The following is a 20619-nucleotide window of genomic DNA, read 5'->3' as shown; positions in this document are numbered from 1 at the left end:
AAATATGCAAATCGCATGCGAAGAGATCGGTCTGTATGGAGAATGTGTAAGGACTTCCCATCCAAAGGTAAACAGCGTAAACGAAATAACCTTGGCAGCATGTGGGCAGGCGTTCACTAAGGAAAAATGTTACACAAGGACTGACCTTGTCGAACGAGAGCGAAACCAGTGAAAGAAACAGGACTGTCTGCAATTACACTATCGTATATCCGTAGTCCGCATCCTGTATTCACAGTCGTAGAGCCAAATTAAATGCTGATAATCCCGGGTGTATACGTCGATTTAATGCGATTTGTCAAATCGGCGAGAGCGTCCTGCTATAACAATTCTTAAATCAATTACATGAGACATATGCTTCTCAAATGTACGGCCGAATGCTTTTGAAGTGATGTACTTGTCCGAACTGCAGTTTAGTGGAAGTTATTCGAAAGTGGTATTCTAAACACTGATGTAACTAAATTATAATTATTGTTATATTAAGGCATTTTATATATTTTATCCTAGGCTTTAGTGTCATATTAAAACTGGGATCACTGCAAGTTTATTCTTTTGATTTGTGTTGGGGGAAGGGTGATACATCTACATCTACATCCACATGGATACTCTCCAAATCACATTTAAGTGCCTGGCCGAGGGATCATCTAACCACCTTCACCATTTTCCATTATTCCAATCTCGTATAGCGCGCGGAAAGAACGAAAACCTATATCTTTCCCTACCAGCTCTGAAATCCCTTATCTTGTCATGGTGATCGTTTCTCCCTATGTAGGTCGGCGTCAAAAAAATATTTTCGCATTCGTAGAAGAAAGGTGGTGATAGGAATTTCGTGAGAAGATTCCGTCGCAACGAAAAACGCCTTTGTTTTAATGATGTCCAGTTCAAATCCTGTATCATTTCAGTGACTTTCTCGCCCCATTTCGCGATAATACAAAACGTGCTGCCCTTCTTTGAAATTTTTTGATACACTCCGTCAGTTCTATCTGGTAAGGATCCCACAGCGCGCAGCAGTATTCCAAAAAAGGGCGGACAAGCGTAGTGTAGCTGGTCTCCTTAGTAGATCTGCTACATTTTCTAAGTGTCTTGCCAACAAAACGCAGTCTTTGGTTAGCCTTCCTCACAACATTTTCTATGTGTTGCTTCCAATTTAAGTCATTCGTAATTGAAATTCCTAGGTATTCTGTTGAATTTATGGGCATTAGATTTGACTCATTTGTCCTGTAACCGAAGTTTAACGGATTCCTTTTACCACTCGTGTGAATGACCTTACACTTTTCGTTATTTAGGGTCAACTGCCAATTTTCACACCATACAGATATCCTTTCTAAATCGTTTTTAAGTTTCTTTTGACCTATTGATGACTTAATTAGTAGATAAACAACAGCGTCAGCTGCAAACAACCTAAGACGGCTGCTCAGATTGTCTCCCAAATCGTTTATATAGATAAGGAACATAAAAGGGTCTAAAACACAACCTTGGGGAACGCCAGAAATCACTTCTGTTTTACTCGATGACTTTCCGTCAATTACTACGAACTGTGTCCTCTCTGACGGGAAATCACGAAACCAGTCACATAACTGGGACGATATTCCGTAAGACGCTACAAGCCGTTTTTGCGGTAGATTAGATTAGATTAGTTTTTCGTTCCATAGATCCGTGCTGGGGAGATCCTCGTGGATGTGGAACATGTCAATTTTTTTTTTAAAGCTGAAATAACAATACTAATAGTACGAATATATATAATACATCATTTGTCTCTATTAAAAAATTCGTCAATGGAGTAGAAAAAGTTGGCCACTAGTAAGTCTTTCAGGCTCCTTTTAAACTGATCTTTATTTGTAACTAAACTACAGTGTCAAAAGCCTTCCGGAAATCTAGAAATACGGAATGAATTTGAAATCCCTTGTCAATAGCACTCACCACTTCATGCGAATAAAGTGCTTGTTGTGTTTCACAAGAACGATGTTTACTAAATCCATGTTGACTGTGTGTCAATAGAGCGTTTACCTCGAGGCAATTCAAAATTTTCGAAACCAATATATGTTCCAAAATCCTGCTCCATATCGACGTTTATGATATGGGCCTGTAATTTAGTGGATTACTCGTACTACGTATCTTGAATATTGGTGTGACCTGTGCAACTTCCAGTCTCTCTAAGGAACTGTAGCCCCAGAAGCGAATCTTTGGCCCAGTCCTATTTCCTACCATCCAATTTGAAATGATATCTAAATTTCACTTTCAAGAGGAACCATAACCAATCACTTGTTCGTCGGCTACATGCATAAAACTCAAAAACGTGACGCCGGTGTAAAAGGTAAGTGGAATACTTCATCATTACCATGTTTGCGAAAACCCGTGCTCTGATGATTCCCGACGAATGCCAAAGCTGTGATGGTGCTTGCTGAGAATTGTTCCAGAATAACAAAGCAAGCTTTAATAGATGTCCGAGTCCACGTACCCAACAATTTATTTGTACATACAGCGTTCCAAAAGTGAAATAGTTCTCATGATATCTCGTGTTACGGCATGCAGAAAATGTTTCTTCAGAACCCACGTGAAAATGGTCAATTATTAAATATATTCTACTCATACGTTAGGATAAATCGAAGTTATAAAATAAATATGATTACTCTAAGGGAAGAACAATGTTACAGTATTGTGAGGTAGCAAAAACAGTTGAAAGAAGTACGTATTCCCGCAGTAAAATCTTATTAAGGACAGTAAGGCAAAGATACGCTACATGCCTACGAAAACATGCTCAAAAAAAGTAAAATAAAAGTAAAAGTGGTACACTGTATGATGTGATACCACAAGCATGACAAGAAACACCCGAATGGTTCAAATGCCTCTGAGCACCATGGGTGTTAACATCTGAGGTCATCAGTCCCCTAGAATTAGAACTACTTAAACCTAACTAACCTAAGGACACCACACAGATCTATGCCCGAGGCAGGATTCGAACCGTAGCAGCAGCACGATTCCGGACTGAAGCACCTAGAACCGCTCGGCTACAGCGGCCGGCGAGACACCCGAAAAAATTTTTTCAGTAAGTACCTGTTTGAGTGATCTAAGATGCTGCAACGATTTAGGCTTCAACGAAATGTGCTGAATGTGTATAAGAATCATAAAAACGTTAATTTTGAAATCTGGATTAAAATTAAAAGAAATGTAAGCCTTCTTGTCATTACTTTTATTTTCGTAGTTTGGCCTTCAATCAGTCCGAATTTGGATTTTATTTGACATTCTTTAACCTATCCAGCGAGAAGCATGTCAGATTCTCCTAATTCTCCCAAGAGGGCTGGTAATAACAGATCACACGAAGAGTTTGAGACAAAAATTAACTGCGGAACAAGGGAAACAGACGGGGATGTACAAATCACGTGTCATTATATTCACAAAGCACATAATTTATCCCTTAAGAAGTATTTCATACAGCGTTCTCCCACTATTGATATCTGCAAGGCGTTTCTTATCTCTGGTCTTATCCACAGGTGGACAAACACGAGAATCTTGCGCTGCTGTAATGCTTGCGTTGTCCGCTCCACCGCGAAGAGTTTTTGCCCACGAGAGCGTTCCGGTAAACAGAACCGGTTTACACACTGCACTTGCTATTATATAACAGCCGCCAATAGGCGGCGGTCCCGTTTTCTGCGGAGCAAAAACTTGTCTGTAATGTCGAACGGTCGGTATGAGTCAACACTGTTTCGTGGAGCAGACTACCACGTGAGTCTGGGGGGCAGTATGCTGATGGGACGAGAACAGGTAGCGAGAACATGCAGCTGGTGTATATATAGGTCGCACGTATTGTACTCACTTTCTGAAGGGCGACGCCTCCCTCGCTGCGTCCTGCTGTGGCGTCTTCGGGACGGGGATTCCCATCACCGCCTCTGCAAAAGCAGTCAACAGACAAACATCAGTGGCGGATGTAACGTTCAGATTTGTTACGTACGATATACATATACAGGGACTAACGGGTACAGGTGCAGATATTTCTGTTCGTGGCTCAGGACCGTGCACTTAACAATACAACATCAGTTTTTAGACCATTTGCAGAGTAATAATAGCACTATTACAGGTCGTACGTTTTTAGGTTGGTTAGTACCTCCCAGAATCTCTGGCAAGAGCAAGCCACTAATGTTTATTTTCCCGTGGGCAGCAGGTCAGATGTTGAAGTGTTGATGCGTGGAGGAAAAACAGTCTACAGTGACTGACGTAGTCCACTTAGTGGTGCAGTTACCACCATGCAGAAAACTTCAGGTCGTCATGTTTGTGACGTGTTTATGGGAAGACAGTTCGACGCAGAGAGAAACAACCAACACTCTGTACGTGTGTACAAATTAACGTACCTCATGTAAAAATATCTGCACCTATAGCCGTTACATCCCGTATCTAAAGGGTAGTCAGTAAAAGTCTGAAAAACTTGCAGGATGTTGCGACGTCGTGCCGTTTCCGAGTTAATTAGCACTGAAGTTAGCCACCAGGCCCGCCAGATGCGATTAGTGACAGTTGATCTCATAGCGTGGATGATACCGCAAGAGACTGTTCAGTTGTTGGCTCGAGTTCTATCCTTACTGCAGTTCCATGTCCTTTTGTCCTCTCGGTCTCTTGTTCAGTGTAAGAGAACTAGACGAAGTACACATTTGGCGACACCAATTCTGGCGGGTCGCTAGAATTGGCATACTGTTAAGAGGTGTGACATGTGTTGAGAATTACGCAGGTATAATTGTTATGACTATATATATATATATATATATATATATATATATATATATATATATATATATATATATGTGTGTGTGTGTGTGTGTGTGTGTGTGTGTGTGTGTGTGTGTGATCAAAAGTATCCGGTCGGAGCAGTGTCCTCTATCGGTAATGCTGGAATTCAATATGGTGTTGGCCCACCGCTAGTCTTGATGACAGCTTCCACTCTCGCAGGCATACGTTCAGTCAGGTGCTGGAAGGTTTCTTGGGGAATGGCAGCCCATGCTTCACGGAGTGCTGAACAAAACATCCCAAAGGTGTTCTATAGGATTCAGGTCAGGACTCTGTGCAGGCCAGCCCATTACAGGGATTTTACTGTCGTGTAACCACTCCGCCACAGCCCGTGCATTATGAACAGGTGCTCGATCGTATTGAAAGGAGCAATCGTCATCCCCTAATTGCTCTTCAACAGTGGGAAGCAAGAAAGTGCTTAAAACATCAATGTAGGCCCGTACTGTGGTAGTGCCATGCAAAACGACAAGCGGTGTAAGCCCCCTCCATGAAAAACACGCCCATACCACAACACCACCATCTCCGAAATTTACTGCTGGCACTACACACGCTGGCAGATGACGTTCACCGGGCATTCGTCATACCCATACCCTGCCATCCTATCGCCACACTGTGTACCGTGATTCGTCACTCACACAACGTTTTCCCACTGTTCAATCGTCCAATGTTTACGCTCCTTACACCAAGCGAGGCGTCGTTTGGCATTTACCGGCGTGATGTGTGGCTTATGAGCAACCGCTCGACCATGAAATCCAATTTTTCTCACCTCCCGCCTAACTGTGATAGTACTTGCAGTGGATCCTGATGCAGTTTGGGATTCCTGTGTGATGGTCTGGATAGATGTCTGCCTGTTACACATTACGAACCTCTTCAACTGTCGGCGGTTTCTGTCAATCAACGGACGAGGTCGGCCTGTACGCTTTTGTGCTCACGTTTCCCTTCACGTTTCCACTTCACTATCACATCTGAAACATTTGACCTAAGGATGTTCAGGAGTGTGGAAATCTCGCGTACAGACACAAGTGACAGCCAATCACCTGACTACGTTCGAAGTCCGTGAGTTCCGCGGAGCGCCCCATTCTGCTCTCTCACGATGTCTAATGACTACTGAGGTCGCTGATATGCAGTACCTGACAGTGAGTGGCAGAACAATGCACCTAATATGTAAAACGTATGTTTATGGGGGTGTCCGGATACTGTTGATCACATACATATCAAACAAACGAGGTAATGTGGGTGTGTGTTGCCAATGAATCCGTTGAAAGTATACTCATTTAGAGCAATGTTCACTCGCAGATAATATTTATGTATGACCATCTGTGTCTTTTCCTTAATTGGTTTAATGGCTCTGAGCACTATGGGACTTAACTTCTAACGTCATCAGTCCCCTAGAACTTAGAACTACTTAAACCTAACTAACCTACGGACGTCACACACATCCATGCCCGAGGCATGATTCGAACCTGCGACCGTAGCGGTCGCGCGGTTCCAGACTGTAGCGCCTAGAACCGCTCGGCTACTTTTGCTTAATATTATTTAGTTTTGCAAGCTTTTGTGCTTATCTTTCGTTAGTCATAAAGTTTCTATAACGCGCTGAATGATTTTGTGTGATTAATATTTTAGTCTCCATGAGGAGCAATAAACATTAATAAAAGTAAGAACGATGAATTTCGTCCCTGATATACTTAAAACTATGGATATCGGTAATTTACAGCATAATTCCAAATTCGTTTTTTTTTTTAGTCACATTTAGTTTGGCGTACTAGGAAGCCAAGGAAGCAATTTCACAAGTCCGTCGCAGCAACAGTTAATTAAAACAGAGACTCGACAATACGATAAAGTGTTTTGGTCATCAGTCTCTTGATTGGTTCGATGCAGCCCGCCACGAATTCTTCTTCTGTGCCGGCCTCTTCATCTGAGAGCAGCACTCGCAAACTGCGTCCTCAGTTAAGTGCTGGATGAACCCTACTCTTTGTCTTCTACAGCTCTCTACGGCTCTCTCAGTGTCCATGGAAGTTATTCTCAAATGTGTTCACGCGTTATAGTCCTGTCTCTTCTCCGTAAGAGTGTCTTCCACATTTTCCTCTCCTCGGCTATTCGGCACAGATTTCCTCATTTCTAATCGCTCGATATAGTTTTAAACATTCTTCCTTAACACCGTATCTCAAACGCTTCGAGCCTTTTCTTTTCTGGTGTTCCCTCTGTCTATGATTCACCACCCTATAACGCTGTGGTGCAGGCGTACATTATCAGAAATTTCTTCCCCCTCTGTTTAGGCGGTACATAATTTACAAAATGGAGGTTGCTATTCCTTCTCTTCCTGCAAATACGCAAAAGAAAGCTACAACTGAGCTGTGACACTGGTCACGATCAAGCGAAATGCCCTGAGTTAGTATCTTCAAAGCTTTTAGCCACGTTCATTCCTGATATTGAATGAAAATTATTAAGATACTACCTTGTACGGAATCCATCCAACTTTTGAACGGCATATGTCTGTAATAGAAATGAAGTTATACCCAAAATTGGCAGAGCTGTTACTGCAAGCATTGCCCCACACCGTTATCACGTAGCTTTCGGAGTCACTGCATACTGCCGAGATAAATCATGTTTTGCGCGTCTGAATTTCCACTCCATAGATAATATCGCTCTACAGTCATACGTAGGCAAATGATACAATATTAGAGCTACTCACTAAAGCAAGTGGCCAAATTTTCTTGATTGTTTTCCGAGTTATCATGAAACTATCATCAAACTTGTTTAAGACATCATATATTTTGTTTTTCAACTTAGATTATAACTGAAGAAAAATATTGTGCGGTATTCGCTCTAGAGGAGATCAGTTTGCTCAGCTAATGTTCCTGGCACAGTCATAGCAAGACAAACGCCACAACTTTCATTACGTGTTCACTGAATTAGACCACACTGGGAATATGCAAACTAAAATAGAGCAAATTACGGCATTAACTGGACCCAATGAGGTATTCAGGCAATAAATAGCAGGAGTTCGAGAGTGAAAGGCAAATCAAATTTTGGAAATTTTTGGTAAGTTCCTATGGGACCAAACTGCTGAGTTTTGTAGGGAGCACATTACGCTCATGTGGGAGCGATCTAGATGCTTGTAAAACAATAAACTGATAGTCAAGATCGCAGGAATTCTTTTTATTTCATGATTACCGGTTTCGGTGAAACTAAAGCCGCCACCATCGGATTTTAGGACACATACAGGTTACAACATCAAGGCAAACAATGGTGATATTAACAGTTGCCTATAACATTCTGGCCTTACAAAATTGTCGTAAGTAGCACATAGGCGTCCAAGAGAGATGACATTACAAATGTTAAGTATCTCCCTCACATACAAGCGCAAGCTAGGTACTGATAAGGTCGTCGGTTCCCTAGGCTTAAACGCTACTTAATGTAACGTAAACTAACTTAGACAACACACACACACCCATGCCCGAGGGAAGACTCGATCCTCTTCCGGGGGGAGCTGCGCGAAGCGGGACAAATGGTTCAAATGGCTCTGAGCACTATGCGACTTAACTTCTGAGGTCATCAGTCGCCTAGAACTTAGAACTAATTAAACCTAACTAACCTAAGGACATCACACACATCCATGCCCTAGGCAGGATTCGAACCTGCGACCGTAGCGGTCGCTCGGCTCCAGACTGTAGCGCCTAGAACCGCACGGCCACACCGGCCGGCGCGAAGCGGGACAACGTGTCCCAGACCGCGCGTTAGCAAATTAAAAATTTGTGGGCGTTTGAGGAAAGCTGGATCACTGGGATCTAAGTGTCATTTCTCATTATTAGCTGCGTTCGTGGTGTCTGTTCTATTCAAACTGAGTGGACCGTGTCGTTAACGTCAGGAAACAACAGAATGTTGAGACATTTGTTGAGATAAGTAACAGATAGGTAATTAATACGAATAAGCGGATAAGCACAGTGCCCTGGTGAAGTCGACCACCGAGCACAGTAGTACTCTTTGAAATTATTTTCAGGTCAATGCACAAATGGCAATGGCATCACAAGCAATACATCAGTAAATTGGAGCATTCAATAAAATTCTAGTGGACTGACAATCTGCCAAAACTCTGTTAGTTTCATGAATTGCATTTGATTATATGATAGCGGAACAAACACTGGTAGCAGTTACTTCTGTAAAATATCTGGGAGTATGCGTGCGGAACGATTTGAAGTGGAATGATCATATAAAATTAATTGTTGGTAAGGCGGGTACCAGGTTGAGATTCATTGGGAGAGTCCTTAGAAAATGTAGTCCATCAACAAAGGAGGTGGCTTACAAAACACTCGTTCGGCCTATACTTGAGTATTGCTCATCAGTGTGGGATCCGTACCAGATCGGTTTGACGGAGGAGATAGAGAAGATCCAAAGAAGAGCGGCGCGTTTCGTCACAGGGTTATTTGGTAACCGTGATAGCGTTACGGAGATGTTTAACAAACTCAAGTGGCAGACTCTGCAAGAGAGGCGCTCTGCATCGCGGTGTAGCTTGCTCGCCAGGTTTCGAGAGGGTGCGTTTCTGGATGAGGTATCGAATATATTGCTTCCCCCTACGTATACCTCCCGAGGAGATCATTAATGTAAAATTAGAGAGATTAGAGCGCGCACGGAGGCTTTCAGACAGTCGTTCTTCCCGCGAACCATACGCGACTGGAACAGGAAAGGGAGGTAATGACCGGGGCACGTAAAGTGCCCTCCGCCACACACCGTTGGGTGGCTTGCGGAGTATAAATGTAGATGTAGATGTAGATCGGGTTGTGAGTCTTTACCGACAGCTACATGAGTCTTTATCGTCAGCTGTATGAGGCTATGGATTCACTATGCACCACGGTGGTGACTGTTAAATGGCGTATTGGTTAGACGAATGTCGTGTTTTACTGCACTCAGCGAATAGGTTTGGCATTTTAGCGCCAACCATTCGAGTCTAGTGATGCTTCGTGCATGATGTCGACAACTCAGATCAGTGTAGTTCACATTACATTCTCGTTTGGAGGTCGTGTTGTATGTAGGCGGATGAATAGATAGACAGCTAGAGAGACAGTGTATAGATACTGCGAAACAACGGACACTAGTGGTGTACGAAGGTGGACGTACGACTGGGTTCCGATATCAATAAAATATCTTGACAGAGCGCCGTTCTTTACTGGTTTTAAGAACACAACCAGGACGTCAAACATTCTTAGTGATCTTCAAGTTATGTATAACTCAGAATCATAGAACATTTTTTGAATGTCATCGAATGGTGGAGTTCGCTTTCCACCCAGAACAATTCTCTGCATTTGAGGTCACCTATGAGCTGCAACACTCGCTGAAGGGAGTTTCGACTTGATCATACTGCTGCCGACACCTCATAACAACACTGCCACGAACAATCGCCGTTGTGACTGAGGCAAAAGTGGGACTTGTACTGTTTTAGGTACATGATAATTCAGTAAACACGTGTTGGAATACAGTAGGAGCGGTGATTTCAGTACATGACTGTAATATGATTGAGTAGATCGCCGCAGCCATACTGACCGGGCGGTGCTGGCCGCCTTACCGTTGAGGATGTCTATGACGCAGTGGTTGACGTCCGGCGCCACGTTGACGTCCCCCATCTTGGAGGCCAGCCTGGAGACGAGCGCCTGCGCCGATGAGGAGAACGTCTCCACAAAGTTCTCCAGCACGCTCATGTGGAAGGCGGGCTGCAGCAGCAGCCTGTGGTTCCGCCACTTCTTGCCTGTAAGAAAAGGAAATATTTAACGCATGGACCAGTTAGTTCCCTAGATATGGAAAAAGTGCGGAGACAAAGATGCTAACGAGAACAGACCACACACTACTTAAATGGATCGAAAAACCTATATTCTGACTGACAACGTTGACGCAAAGCTACGAATACCTAAAGAGAACAGACCATTGAGCAGAAATCTATTTGTAATCCTGGGACGTGCCCCTCAAACTCACAGTGATCTCCAGCACCACGCCAGCCAATGCTTTACTGATGTTCCTCGGATACTACGTATTAGACATTACGGTAAGACGTCGTGTAGCCTCCTACTCGTAACATAAAGTAGAACTGACGAAAATCTAGAACTGACGAAAATCAGGTCTTAGACCAAAGGATATCAACTCGGCCCAGATCTTGAATTGGAGAGTAGGACAACGTAAAAACCACTGAAGAGTTCACCCGCCTTTCCCATTCATTAGAGAACGCCTAGCCCTCATCCGTGAGGACGCCGGTCAGGGCTTGATACACTGCCTAACGCCGGCCGCTGTGGCCGAGCGGTTCTAGGCGCTTCAGTCCGGAACCGCGTGACCGCTACGGTCGCAGGTTCGAATCCTGCCTCGGGCATGGACGTGTGTGATGTCCTTAGGTTAATCAGGTTTAAGTAGTTCTGAGTTCTAGGGGACTGATGACCACAGATGTTAAGCCCCATAGTACGCAGAATCATTTGAACCATTTCTGAACTGCCTAACGTGACCAGGCTAGTACAGGTTCAACAGGAAAGAAAATGACGTACGTAATTACGGTCATAGGGAACGCCCGACCACATTATCTTTCACTGTGATGGCTATAATAATGGAATCAGGGAAACCACTGCAGACTAACCAACCACTATACGAACTTTTAAGAAATTACAAATGGTTTATAAAAATAGGCAGTGTTGCGAATACCATTTTCCGGATTAGAGAGGATACGGCAATTACAAAATCCCTCTCATCCTGCACAGCATCACTACGGAAGCGCGAGTGTGACTCACGAGATGCTAGCGAGTGCGTTTAGTGTTGTGGAGGATATCTAAGCGAAGGTTGCGTTGCGCTCCAACCAAGATGACGGCACCACACGAGACACAACCCGCAGTAACACATAAACCAAACGTCGGCGCAGCATCCACTTGCACTCGGCGATGGTCACGAGGAATTGCACGTCGGATGGACGTGCATAACACATGCAGTGTAATAGAGTGCCATAAACAGTCCCGACGTTTATCCAAGCCTGCTTTGAAAAACACAAAAACAAAAACAAAAGTTTTTTGCGGGAGACTTACAACAAAAACGTACTCTGAGACCATTCTAGAACATTTAAATATTTACAGAAAGAAAAATTATGGAACAATGTGAAAAAAAATGTAGATTAGTTACAAACTACGGCGCGCACATACTTTATTCTACTTGTAAACGTCACTACAGATATTCGTATTAAGGTTATGACATGTTCGACATGCCTGCCATCATTGGTGATAATGTGGCGCAGACGAATAGCGAAATTCTGCATGACCCGCTAAAGTGTTGCGACATCGATGCTGCCGATGACCCCCTGAATGGCTGTTTTCGGATCAGCGATGGTTTTGGGGTTACTGCTGTACAAGATGTCTTTAATACAGCCCCACGAAAAGGAGCCGCATGTGTTCAGATCCGGAGAATGTGGCAGCAAATCGAGACCCATGCCAGTGGCCTCTGCGTACCCTAGAGCCAGAATGCGGTCTCCAAAGTGGTCCTCCAGGACATCAAGCACTATCCTCCATCGATGGGGTCAAGATCCGTCATGCATGAACCCCATTTTGTTGAAATCAGCGTCGCTTTCGATAATGGGGATAAAATCATCTTCCAAAACATTCACATACCGCTCGGTATCCAACGTTCCATCAAGGAATGTCGCACCGACTATTCCGTGACTGGACATTGCAAACCACACAGTCACCCGTTGAGAGTGAAGAGACTTCTCGATCGCGAAATGCAGATTGTCAGTCCACCAGATACGCAGATTTTGCTTCTTGACGAACCCATCCAAATGAAAGTGGTCTTGCGCATACTAATTACCATCAGGCCCCGCGGTCAACAGTGCAGTTTGAACGTCCTAACTGTTCAGAAGTTGTGACGATCTTATTTCATATTGTTCGCCTGTAGCCCTCTTATTTATAACCTACCGGAAAATGGCTCCTAAACTTTACTTTTCTCTGCTTTTAGTCAGTAGCTAAGCATACAGTCTGTGAACTAATTTTGTTACTCTTACACAATACTTGGAGGAATATGGTTATATATTTTCCTTTTTACAATTACTTATTATCGTTATTATTATTATGACTGTGCTGAGACACAACTTTGAAATCAGCCGAAACATAAAACAATTTAAAAAATGTTAAAACCGGAATGTATTATATAAACAGAAACACTAAATTCTAAAGGAAGCAATTAAATTAACCGCATCCAGTTTCCTGTGTGTGAGAAAGTAGAGGGCTTTCTTGTGTAATAAATATCTGTGTTAGCTCATCACAAACAAGTATGCAACCACCACAATGTTCAAAAATGTTGAAATATGAGTGAAATCTTATGGGACCTAACTGCTAAGGTCATCAGTCCCTAAGCTTACAGACCACTTAACCTAAATTATCCTAAGGGCAAACACACACACCCATGCCGGAGGGAGGACTCGAACCTCCGCCGGGACCAGCCGCACAGTCCATGACTGCAGCGCCTTAGACCGCTTTTTTTTATTGAACAAACTAAAAGTGCATATATATATACACTATGCAAGGTATCACTTAAACATAAACAAATGACTGTTAGTTAAACAAAAAATATTAGAAAAACATTAAATACAACAAAGTATAACATTCTGTTTTATTCCTTTTTTTTAGTTGTTTTTTTGGTCGATGCATGAGAACGTGGATAAGGGTGTTGCATCATGTGACAGGTACGCATGGCATACCCCAAATTTGAGGGGGGTCAAGGAAGACGCTGCGGAGATAACCGGCAAAAGTTTGTCGGTAAGATGGTTTTCGGGTGAGGGTGCTATGCGCGGTCACAACTTTGTACCAGAAGTCAAGGACTGTATGTGGACCACTCTGAAAGAGATATTCTAAAGCCTGTCCTCGAAACCAGATTAGGGCATGGTGCTTAGCAAGAGGGTAGTGAAATATCTGGGGCAACAACAGGAAATCCGCGGTTACCGTCGTTGGCGGGGCACGGGGATAAAAGCCCACTATTCGTTGGATGAGGAGCCATACGTTTTGCTTCAGGAGGCACGTAAGACGGTGCTCGTCGGTGTCTTCGTGCTGACAGTCAGGGCAGAGTGGGGAGGTGGCCAGCCCTATGCGATAAAGTCGACTATTAGTTGGGAATTTTCCATAGACTAAAACGTACCATAGTGCAGACACAGACGACGGTAAAAAGGGGGCATGCACACACCCCCAAACCGTGCGCCAGTTAATGTCAGGATGCTGTAGCACCATGGGGTCGCAAGGGTTGGACAGCAGAAACAAACGATAATAGTCTTTTGTACGGGGAGGACGGTTGACTGGAAAATCGGCCCGAACGTAGCTGAGTTCTATGAAACAATTGGCGACGTGGTACAATAATGGAGAAATAGGTGCCATATTGATCGGTGGATCGAGAGAAGCTGGTCGGAGGATATCTAAGAGACTGCGTGTTAAGGACGGGACCGGCCCCTGCCAGTGCCGCAACAGAGTGTGGACAAAGAGTGCAGAAGATCGTGCCCGCACGCTGACGAGTCCGCGGCCACCTTTTGCAGGAGGCAGTGTTAGAGTGCTGTAGCGGGCTTTGAAAAGACGGTTAGTCCTGCACGGCCCACCACAATGCTGTTAGGACCAACTACTAGAGTGAACTCATACACATCTGTTTTTGCAAGTGTCAGCACGAAGTAATGCAAGACACTGTTGACGTTTATCTGCTCGGAGTCCATATTTCGCTGAAAGGCGATTACAGGTCATCTTGCCAATGGCAGAGAGTCTTAAATTTAACAGTGAAATAACAAGGTCACACTACAAACATGGTGCACCTGTGTTCTTCTATTTGAACAAACGTAATTCGAGTCCTCCTTCAACGAAAACGTGACAGTGTACGTACCGTGTGACAACTTAAAGTTACGTAATCGCTCAGGAGTAAATGGCGCTCAGAGGTTTATTATTTCAACGAGAAAACTGCTAGATGCAGTGGCGCAAGACGGAGCTCAAGGTGACCTGTCTACCAACAGAGCTTCATTTAACCTAAGAGAACCCAAGGAGAAGAACTACAGACGTCGCGAATTATACGCCAAACACACCCCAAAAAATAAAAAGAATGAGAAAGAGCCCAGATCCAATACAAAGTAATTTCAGTTACGTACTCCTGGAAGACTTGCCATTTTCACAGATATGTCGTTGAGTGGTTACTTACTGCAATTTTCAGAGTTAAGAAATTTTAAGACAGTAGAATACTTCGGTCCACAGGAACTAGATGAATGAGGTGCACTGTATTCGCCTTCAAGAAGGGGCACCTCGTTTCATATTTTCTGCGATTCCTTTTAATTCATTCCGGCGGTTGTCGAGAAAAATTCTTCAACAACAACAGATTTATTGGGAAACCCTTGGAGAAACAAGGTAGCGTTCCGCCGTTCGAAGTGAGCTGGAGTTCAGCAATAATTTCCCACCCTCCTTTGTAGGAACTCATGCACGTCTGTATGTCGCTTGAGCACTTCACTGTGTAAATAACTTACGTCGTTGTTATTAGGCATTGGGAAGAAGGATAAGAGGTCAATGCCAGCGAAAATTAAAGTTGGGCAGCTTTTTGTGATATTAAGACTATCTGGTATTTCCTTACGTTCAGTTCTTAATACAGGTCTGAAATGTGGTTGGATACAGGAATTCTGGCACAAAAATGTCGGTTACTTCGTGTTAATCGGAAAGTCTCAACAAAAAAGGAGGTCAGCAAGGGTACATCCTACAAATGTAAAGGCGGGGTCAGGGATTTTCTCTGCCTCGTGATGGCTGGGTGTTGTGTGCTGTCCTTAGGTTAGTTAGGTTTAAGTAGTTCTAAGTTCTAGGGGACTGATGACCATAGATGTTAAGTCCCATAGTGCTCAGAGCCATACAAATGTAAAAATACCACGTGTCGTCCTAGCTGTGCGGCTGTATTCGTGAAGAAGGGTCGCTGTTTGTAATAATTAACAGAAAATCATCTCAGGAAACAGAAGTGATATGTGGCGTTACCCAAGGAAGTAGTGTAGGCCCTCTGCTGTTCCTAACGTATATGAAAGATTTAGAAAACAATTCTGAGCAGCCCTCGTGGAATGTTTGCAGGTGATGCTGTGACTTAACACTCTCGTAAAGTCACCTGGTGATCAAAATCAATTTCAAAATGATTTAGGCAAGATATCTGTATGCGATAGGTGGTAGTTGACTCTATATAATGAAGAATGTGAAGTCATCCACACGAGTACTAAAAGGAATCGTCTAAATTTCTGTTACACGTTAAATCATACAAATCTAAACTCAGTAAATTCATCTAAATATTTAAGGATTAGAATTATGAATAACTCAAATTGGAAAGAAAACAGAAAATGTTGTCGGGAAGACGAAAGAAAGTGTTTTATTGGCAGAATACGTACGTAGAAAATGCAACAGGTCTGCTAAAGAGACTGCAGACGTTATACGGGTCCCCCCTCTGCTAGAGTATTGTTGTGCTGTATGGGATCCGAATCAGATCGGTTTGACGGAGGTTGTCGATTAAGTCCAAAGAAGGGAAAGTCATTCTGTGTTATCGCAATATAGGGAAGAGTGTGTCACAGATATGATACGCGCATTGGGGTATCAATGATTTTTTTAAGGCGTTATTCGTTGTAACGAGATCTTTTCACGAAATTTCAGTCACCAACTTTCTCCGTCCCAATATGAAATTACTTTTATGACAGTAGCCAGCAGAGATAAAAAAAATCCAAGCTCATACGGAATGATTTAAGTGTTCGGTTTTCACGCGGGCTGGTCGAGAATGGAAGGGCAGAGAAATAGTCTGAAGGTGATTCCATAAACACTCCATCAGGCCCTCAAGCGTGAATTGCAGAAAAGTCATGTAGTTGTAGAAGTAGATGTGCGTAATGTATAAGGTGTCTCCTTGACATGATAGAATTCGTATTCTTGGGTAACGCCGGATAACACTTCTGTTTTCCTCGATTATTTTCTCTTCATTGTTACAAACTGCGACCTTTCTTCACGAATACAGCCGTACTGCTGAAACAAATGTGATATTTTTACGTTTGTAGTATGTGCCCCTTCTAACCTCCTTTTCTGATGAGACTTTCCGATTAACACGAAGTGCCAGAATTCTTGTATCCAACCAGATTTCAGACGTCACCATCCTGCACCGTGTGAGCGGAATCAGGGAGACGAGTTCCGGTACTTCCGTCTCCCAGTATTTGATAGCAAGGAACAACTTATTGTTCAGTGATACTAACTCTGGCTGACTAACATTTGATTCATGGTTGATTGCTGGCGACTTCGGAGATAGTGAATCTTCGGTTCTTTGCTCTACTGTTTCTGGTAAGTGAAACACCATCAGCAGTCTGCTCTAAACCATCAGCGAAACGCGACACTGCTAATGAAGTGCTACTTGTGGACTTAAGGGACAGGGGGGGGGGGGGGGGGGGGATGCGACAGTGCCCCCAGCCACTCACCGCTGCTCGTGATGAGTCCGTCCCCAATGAAGTTGTGCAACAGCCGGTAGTAGGAGATCTTCTCCGTGTGACGCTGGCTTTTTAGCACCGCCTAGAACAAAAAAAACAATAAGTTTCGAATAAGCTGTGTTAGGTTTACAGTAATAAATTAAAATAAACCAAGAAATATGGACTAAAACTTGTAAAAATTAATCAAGCACAAGAGGAAATAGCTTTGTACATAGTTGGTTTCTTTTAAATGTGGCTCTAGAGTAACGCATTAAACAAGCGCTCAAGGAAATATATCATTTATCAGTCGAGAAATTAAAGTATATCTTGTATCACATATTCAGTTTCTGTTCCGTTTATGATGACATGTTATTTGGCGCTTCTCATTCTCGTAAACTACACAGAGAGATGTTGCGGGACTAAAGTCCTCATAGGGGCAAAACTGCCTGTCCGGAGTAACCGTTCTTCTACGTACAGTACTTATTTTCCTCACTCACACAATTACGAGTGTCCGTCTCCTTAAACGTGTCAAGGAATGAGAAAAGTATTGTTTCCTTTAGCAAACACGCCGCGTAATGACGAGGATAGTAACAGCTTTTGTTTCTTTGTCTCACCCGCAAATGGAGTAAGAAGGGGAAGAACTATTCTGCTACACATATTGCACTATGGTTTTTAAGAGTAGGGATCCGGACAGAGGTGTACGCTGGTAATCCAAAACACTATGACCACTGCCCACCACGACGATGGATGCCGCCTGGTGGCGTTGCGGGCACGTGACGTGGTAACAAAAGCAGGTAAGCGGAGCTGACAAGGATGGGGCATCACCCTAGCGAAGATGTGGACTGCAGATGGCAATATCCATTGACGTCAGCAACTCTGCCAAAGGGCAGATTATTATTACGCAGAGACTGTGAACGAGTATCTCGAAACGGTGAAGCTGGTCGAATGTTCACGTGTTGCTATCTATGAAAAGAGGTAGGACAGAGAAATTGTCGCTAGCCGCTAAATGGTTGGACATCCACGACTCTGCACAGAACGTGGGGTTCGGAGGCTTGTGTAGGACAGATGGTGATCTGAGGCATCTCTGCCGAAAGAGCACAATGCTGGTCCACACACAAATGTTTCGGATCACACCGTTCAACGCACGTCGTTGAACAAGGAGCTCCACAGCAGACCACCCCTACGTGTTCGCATGTGGACCCAACGGCACCGTCAATTACCACTGCCGTGGCGAGAGACCATCGAGATTCGACCGTCGATCAATGGAAATGTGTCGGCTCTTTAGGTGAATCACATGTTTGCTACACTAGATGTATGGTCGTCTCCACAAACACCGTTATCGAGGGGAACGGCGGCTCGAAACGTGTAGAGCGCCAAGGACGCAGTCTGTCGGGAGAAGTATTATGCTGGCACCTGTGATAGTAATCGAAGGCAGGCTGACAGCTGCGAACCGGCTGCACCCCTTCATGCTTGATGTCTTCCCCAGCGGCGACGTCATCTTTCAGCAGCGTAATTGTCCGTGCCTCGGAGACAGAGCCGTGCTCCAGTGGTCTGGAGGGCATTATAGTGAACTCATGTTGATATCTCGGCCACGAAATTCGCCTAATGTAAGCCCTGTGGAACCCAAAGGGAACCCTGTCGGGCGAGATCACCGCTTAGACAAATCAGCTGGCCGTTATTTACACGAATTACATGACCTGTGCGTAGACTCGCCAGGGTAGCCGAAAGCGCTAATGAGCTCCTTCCTGGACTCGCTCCGGCCCCGGATCGAAACCGCCCGTTGGATTAACGACAAGGGCCGGTATGCCGACCAGCCCAAATGTGCGTTTTTAGGCGGTTTTCCACGCTCTGCTATGTGAATACTGGGCTGGTCTCCACGTTCCGCCTCAATTCCACGACTCGCAGACATTTGAAAACGTTCACACTCTTCCATGGCTTACACTAGATGCAGACAGCTAGGGTACACTAATTCTGTCCAAGGGGGTTCAGGGTGGTGGTAGGAAGGGCATCCGGCGGACTTCTGCAACTAACACTGCTAAATCAATAGTAACACGACGGCCCCGCGTTGGCGCGCGACAAAGGCCCTGGGCGAGAAGCTAGAACATGACGTGTGAGTAGATATCTAATGCCACATACCTTCACAAATCTACTAACAAGCTGCAGGATCAGTGTGTGATGTACCTTTTGCATTTCTTGCTTTTATGTTTTCGTTTTCTTCAAAGGCAGAGAGAAAAGGTGAAGCGGCAGCCCAGCGCAGAGCCTGCGCCTACCATCACGTATTTTTTATTTTCAAGTGTTAAAAAAAGTAAGATGTTTTTCCTGTTCCTCAGTAAGAGGAAGGACTCGCTCTCTGTTAATTAACGAAGAATATAGCATTATTTTACCAGTGAAGTTGTATGAGTCGTTGTTCCACGTAGTACTGTTATATAAAAATCCAAGGAGCCCACCTGTGTACTTCGGAGTTATCACAAAGATCCAATTACAGTATCATGGACACAGTCAAGATTATGTAGGTGGATATGGCGATCGAACATAGTATTATTAATTGGTAATCATAAATGTACAACAAGAGAAAGACTATTTCATCCATGTAGAACTAATATGAAAATATTCTTTACCCACTTACAGGCATAGCCCAGCTTATTGTGTTTGTCCAAGATGCTGAAAATTAATCTACATCTGCATCTACATATATACTCCGCAATCGACCCAGTGGTGTGTGGCGGAGGGCACTTTGTCACCATATATAAACATTTATTATTATATTTTTTATTGTGTTATAAAATGGCGACCGTGACAGTATTGGAACCTGCAGTTCCGCCCTACTGTATACTGTCGGAAATAAGTCTCTTTATTTAGTGAGACAGTATACCTGACATGCAGAATCAGTGATGTATTTCGTTCCAAAGATAGACAAACAAGCTGTTAAGCAGGTGGTCATAATGTTTTGGCTCATCAGTGTAAAAGTAACTGTTCCTTTTGGATTTGTGGGAGTCACATATATTCTTAAGGAAGTAGGTACGACACTCTAGCATTTGAAAATTAGCAACGGTTGAGGAAAGAATAACTCGTACTCATTACTTTGAAACGTACAGTTGTGGTAAATGTTTTCAAGCGTAGCTAGAGAACTTCGCGCATCTTATTCATGCGGTTATCTATCAAGGATCTCTTAAACAAAGAACATAGTACTCGTTTGCTCTCGGTAGTAACTTGGTTTACACTGGATATAAATTTCTGGATTTGTGCACTGCCCAGATTGCAACATCTAACATAATGTGAATATATACCACATGCGAATAATAAGAAAAGAATGGTAAATGTGACCTGTGACGCAAAAGTCGTTACAGTTTGTGACTCATATCCTCACAGCAACAGCATTTCACCCACACCATGACAGATAGTAAGCCGTCCTG

At 43.7% G+C, this 20619-nt stretch overlaps 1 protein-coding gene across 1 annotated transcript in view; it reads right to left on the bottom strand.

Annotated features, from left to right (window-relative positions):
* LOC126481209 (probable cytochrome P450 4aa1) overlaps window positions 1–20619 on the bottom strand; it is a 226720-nt gene that overhangs the window by 56289 nt on the left and 149812 nt on the right. Inside the window, exons 4-6 of the mRNA XM_050104811.1 lie at window positions 17219–17309; window positions 10331–10510; window positions 3812–3884 (exon numbers count right to left, since the gene is read on the bottom strand). Coding sequence (XP_049960768.1) covers window positions 3812–3884; window positions 10331–10510; window positions 17219–17309 — 344 coding nt within the window. The remainder of the gene's footprint in view (window positions 1–3811; window positions 3885–10330; window positions 10511–17218; window positions 17310–20619) is intronic.

This window comes from Schistocerca serialis, chromosome 5 (assembly GCF_023864345.2).
Source record: "Schistocerca serialis cubense isolate TAMUIC-IGC-003099 chromosome 5, iqSchSeri2.2, whole genome shotgun sequence".
Lineage (NCBI taxonomy): Eukaryota > Metazoa > Arthropoda > Insecta > Orthoptera > Acrididae > Schistocerca > Schistocerca serialis.
The sequence above is the reverse complement of the archived record's forward strand: the minus strand, read 5'-3'. Positions and strand labels throughout refer to the sequence as shown.